This window comes from Fukomys damarensis, unplaced genomic scaffold, assembly GCF_012274545.1.
Source record: "Fukomys damarensis isolate Sample0158 unplaced genomic scaffold, DMR_v1.0_HiC HiC_scaffold_36, whole genome shotgun sequence".
NCBI classification, from domain to species: domain Eukaryota; kingdom Metazoa; phylum Chordata; class Mammalia; order Rodentia; family Bathyergidae; genus Fukomys; species Fukomys damarensis.
The window spans coordinates 48,893,395-48,898,631 of record NW_022900948.1 but is presented as its reverse complement, the minus strand read 5'-3'; the positions used below and the strand labels follow the sequence as shown (position 1 = coordinate 48,898,631).

Sequence of the window (5,237 nt, the reverse complement as noted above, 5' to 3'; positions counted from 1 at the left end):
TTTTTTGTACCGGGGATTGAATGTAGGACCTTGAGCTTGCCAGGCAGGGGTGGCATACCACTGAGCTACATTCCTGGCCCTTGGTCTGGATTTGATTTGACTTTTGTTTGAGACAGGATCTACTTTGCAGTTTAGGTTATCCCTGAGCTTACTATGAAGCCCATACTGGCCTTGAACTTGGGCCAGTGATCCTCTTAACTCAGCCTCCTGAGTGCTGGGATTATAGGTGTGTACCACACACCATTCCCAGCTTTTTTTTTTTTTGGTTACGGGGATGGAACTTGGGTCCTTGCACTTGTAAGGCAGGAGGTGGAACCACTGAGCTAAATCCCTGGCCTTGGTCTAGATTTTAAAAGGAATGCTTCCTCTGTTTTATTATGACACATGAGTTTTGGTAGATAGCCTTTGACAGGCAGATGACCTCATATTCCTAATTTGATAGGAAATGTTTGGAGATTATTTTTGTAAACCATAAATGAATGCTGTACTTTATTTTTGGTGTTTTTGTTTTGTTGTTTTTTGGTACCAGGGATTGAACTTGGATCCTTGCGCTTGCAAAGCAGGTGCCGGAAACACAGAGCTAAATCCCCGGCCCTATTTTTGGTGTTGGGAGACAAGGTCTTGCTATGCAGTTCAGATTGGCCTTGAACTCATTATGTATCCCATGCTGACCTCAAACCCATGGCGATCCTCCTGCCTCAGCCTCCAGGTGCTGGGAATTACCTCGCCTGGTGCATGCAGAGTTTTATTAAGATGTTTTTCTGTACCTATGAAGGCTGTGGGTTTCCCCTCCTTTTACCAGTTAGTAAACCACACATATTTCCTGGGGTCAATCTACCTGGACCCGACACGCTGATCAGTCACTACTACTCTGAGAGGAGAGTGCGCTAGACTCATCCCTGTCCTCTCATAGGCTCGCTTGCACCTTTGCTCATAGGTAAGGACAGATAGTACTCTCCTCCTCAGCTTGCTCTGATCAGGTTTCCCAGCTATTTCCTGCATTGTTGGGACCAGCTGGACATGCCCCACCACAGTCTACTCCTGATTTCATGCTTCCATTTGTCGTTTTAATTTTCTTCCAGTGTGGAACTCAGGGCCCTGCATACACTAAGCTAGCACTCTACTACAGAGATGCATCCCTGCCCTTCTGAAACAGGGCTGAGATGAAATATCCAGGAAGACCCCTAACTTGAAATCTTCCTGCCTGTGTCTGAGCTGCAGGTGTGGACCACAACCATTGGACTGATATTTTTTTTAAAGTGGCTCACTATGCAGTTCAGGATGGTCTTGATCTTGAACTTCGTAACCCAGGCTGGCCTTAAACTTGTGGCAATTCTCCTGCCTCAGCCTCCTGAGTGCTGGGATTACAGGCATGTGCCACTAGGCCTGGCTTAGAATCAGGGTCTCTGTACTAAGCTACACCTCTAGCCCTTTCTTTTTTCTTTTCTATTTGTATCAATTTATTAAATGAACATTTCAAATCTATGTAATAAATACCAGTCATTATTGTTGTGACTATATTCACAAATTAGGGACATTTTGCTTCTAGCGGTGTGAATAAAATCCATCTCACCTGTACTTTTTAGTACTTCATACCTCAAAATTCCAACAAAGCTAGCTCTTAAGATAAGGTCTTGCTAGGTCACTACATTGGCCAGGTTGGGCTCAAATTCTGGTCCCTCTTGGCTCAGCCTCCCGTAGTGCCAGGATTAGAGGTATGTGCTACCACACCTGCCTAGGTTTTAGTTTGAAAATGAAGGCTGAAAGCTGGGAGCAATGGCACACAACCACAGCCCCACTTTCTTGGAAGGATAAGGTGGTTACTCGAGGCCACAAATTCGAGACCAACTTGGGCAGCATGCAAATCCAACCCTGTCTCAAATTAAAAAAAAAAGCTGACTGCCGTCACAGAATGTGGTCCTGATGAACACTTTTACGTGCCCACTGGAACTGTCAGGTTTCACAGCTGTTCTTGGTTTGAAAAGGACTGAGGCTCATGTACAGATAATTGCATTCTCTGAGGAGTCTGCAGGGCCTTCCCCACTCTGACCTCTCCTTTCACCTGGGGGTGTGTTGTGCATGATGTCCCTGCAGCTGGAGTGGACCGGAGTGTAGCTGGGGCTGCCTTCTCATGGTTCATGCTGGACTTACCCAGTAACTTTTCCTGGTTCCTTACTGCCACTCTGCCATTATGTTCTGAAGGTGTTTCTTACATACTTGTGGCTGAAGTAAAAAAGAAAAAAAACAAAACCCATACTGCTCTCTCACTTTGAACTGGGGAGTCTTGCTTGATTATATCATTGCGATTGCCAATAGATGTGGGATTATTTCTACTACTTCATTTTATCATCTTTACTTATCATTCTGGTTTTCTCCCAGCCTTTAGTGCCTTTTATTAAGTAGGGAAAGAGTCCCCCCACCGCTTCTTTTCAACTGATGTTTATATGGAAGAGTTGCAAACTATTTCTATTCTCTGAATAGCGACTCCTGGATTTTTAACATTCACAGTTACCATTCTACAGTCTAAAGTTATTACATTTTTTTATCCAGGGCCCGGGATTTAGCTCAGGGGTGCCACCATCTGCCTCACAAGCACAAAGTCCCAAGTTCAATCTCTGATACAAAAAAAAAAAAAAAATTTTTTTTCTCTTTCTTATACATAATTTAAGGAATTTTGAATGCATTAACTCTGATCCTGGATTATGAGCTGATTTCCATTATGGAAATTATTAGTTTCTTCTTGTATCCCCCCTATGTAAATCATCATCACTAACTGACATCACCAAAGCTTACTTAGATTTCACAACTTATTTTTTAATTTCTTTGGTCACCTTTGCTGTTTGAATACTAAACCTGTCTTTTGAGTTCAATTTCCACCTGTAGAAAAATTACCCTTCTGTATTTATGTCTGCAAGAATCCATATCGTAAACTGTTACCCTGGGACTGGAAGCAAGTTCAGCCATACTTGCTCTGGGGTCACTGTTGCATTCTGGGCAGACTCTGGGGCTGCTGTGGCTTCCCTGCAGGCCCCTGAGCTGCCAGCAGCTGTTACAAGTTCAGGGCTGCTTCCTTTTGCTATGGTTACAGCAAAGATTTCTTCTTTCTCACTTTGGAACTCTGAAAACTGTCAGTGATGTGCCTAGTGAGTTAGACATTTTGGAATTTCGTGTAGCACATCAATTCTGGAAAATCCTCAGTTTTCTTCAAATACTGCTTTATTCTGGCTATACCTTTCTTCTGGATCTTGAGACTGTGCTGGATGGAATCTGCTCAATCACTCTTCCCCACTTCTCTCTGCAGCTGGGTTACTATGTGTTGCTTCCTATGTAGACTGTTTACATTTCAATGATCAGGTTTTTCCTTTCCTGAAGGTCTCTCTGTCCCAGTGTCCTTAGCAAACCAATGCAGAGTTCCACAGTAACCATTTTCTCTTTTGGGAGGCTGCCCCAACTAACATTCTTCACAAGCACAGCTTATAAACTGTCCAGGTGCAGTGGAAGGGGATGACTAACTCAGGTACATTTTTTTTCTTCCAGTTTATATGCAAATGGCTCCAAAATGGGACTATGATCCAATGTCTCATTCATTCTGATGCTAATTTGAAGGGTGTGCTGCTACTCTGTGCCCACATGAGTTACTTCTCACTATCCTTAAGAAATGAAAACCACACTATGTGCCTCAGAAGGGTAACATTCTGTAAGAGACAACTTATATCAACAATTAATTGCAACTCTTACCTCTAAGAATCCAGGACCTAAAAATATCACATTGCTAGTTTGTTCCTTTAAGTAAGATATTTGTACTAAATCCTTTCTGTCCACTAATACAGGAAATGGCAAAGTCCTAAAACTGCAAATATATATTAAACTAGAGGCAACATCCCTCTAAAATGTAACTCACATATGATCTGAAATTTCTCTGGACTCACCACTTAGCTCTAGGAGATCACAACAAGCCTCCCAAATACTGGAGACTGTATTTATTACTCAGGAACAACTCCATATCCCTTTTCAGTCCCTCCTGCCCAGGAACAGAAGGGGATTGGCAGAAAATGAGCAGTTTCTATTTCTAATTTCCAGGATCCTAGAATTAAGTTTCAGGTAACATTGTAAACAACAAAATTAAGAAATCCAAACGTTCATCCCAAAGATTTGTATAAGTGAGTATCTTGCCCTAATATTCTCTTCACAGACTTGGGAGAATTACAAACAAAATTTTAAATTAACACATCTAAAATGAGTCTTTTTATACCTGAATAAAAGTTTTTCTAATCAATTTCATAATATTTTCATGGAAACATCATAGATGATGCAAGGCTCTTAGTGAACAAGGCCTGTGTATCGATGAGGGTGTGTGTGCATGACATCCTAGCAATATAGGAAAACATTTGAGAGGGAAACAATGCCAGAGCAAAGGATAACATGAAAGCCTCTAGTTTCTGCTAGAAAAGAACCTGCAAATGGAAAGAGTCAAAAGAGGTCAAGAGGATTGCCTGTAACCAGGAGCCGCATAAGGTACATAATTTATAACAGAGGATGGAGCCAACCTGGTGATCTGGATGTCTGCACACAAACCCTCAACCCCGCAGGGGTAGTAATGTCTTCTACAATCAAGAGAAGAGCCTGTGTCTCTGGGAGCTTTTCTAAATACATCCCTTACAAATCTTTCTTTAAGAACGAAAGGCGTTGCGGCTATTTTGTGTTCAAACTGGGTACCACCCCCCAAAACACCAGGGCCGGAGAGTTTCTCACGCCGCCGGGTGAGCACGTTGGAGGCCTAAACAGCCAAACCCGAGGCAGCACCAGACCCCAGCGCTCCCTCCGTGCAGCCCTCCCTCACGTTATGTAACAGCCCCTCTACGGCGAGGCCTCCCGCGCCAATCAGGGCCCCTACCGCTGCCGGGCAGCGTCACCACACAGCATTTCTCGGACTGGTTCCAGTTAGGCGAGATCTCTCAGGAGTGACCCGCTGTTCGGGGACCGGCGACGCCCGCCCCCGCCCTGGGTTCCTCCAGGACTCTTCCCGCGCGGGGTCCAACTCAGGAGTACCGCCCGCCCGCCCGGCCCCGCGCGTCCCCCCGACGGCGGGAGCCGCACTCACTGTTGTACTGCACCCCCTTAGCAAAGCGCCTCTGCAGCGCCTGGTTCATGGACTGAAGTCCGGCGGGGATGTTCTTGTCCCGGCCCGGGGCCTGCTCCGACCCCACTAGCTTCTTCAGCGCGGAGAACATCTTCCC

At 44.7% G+C, this 5,237-nt stretch overlaps 1 protein-coding gene across 1 annotated transcript in view; it reads right to left on the bottom strand.

Moving 5' to 3' along the window:
• Positions 1 to 5,231, bottom strand: part of Rabl6 (RAB, member RAS oncogene family like 6) — a 21,427-nt gene extending 16,196 nt beyond the window's left edge. The window contains exon 1 of the mRNA XM_033758950.1: positions 5,102 to 5,231. Coding sequence (XP_033614841.1) covers positions 5,102 to 5,231 — 130 coding nt within the window. The remainder of the gene's footprint in view (positions 1 to 5,101) is intronic.
• Between the last annotated feature and the right edge of the window lie 6 nt (positions 5,232 to 5,237).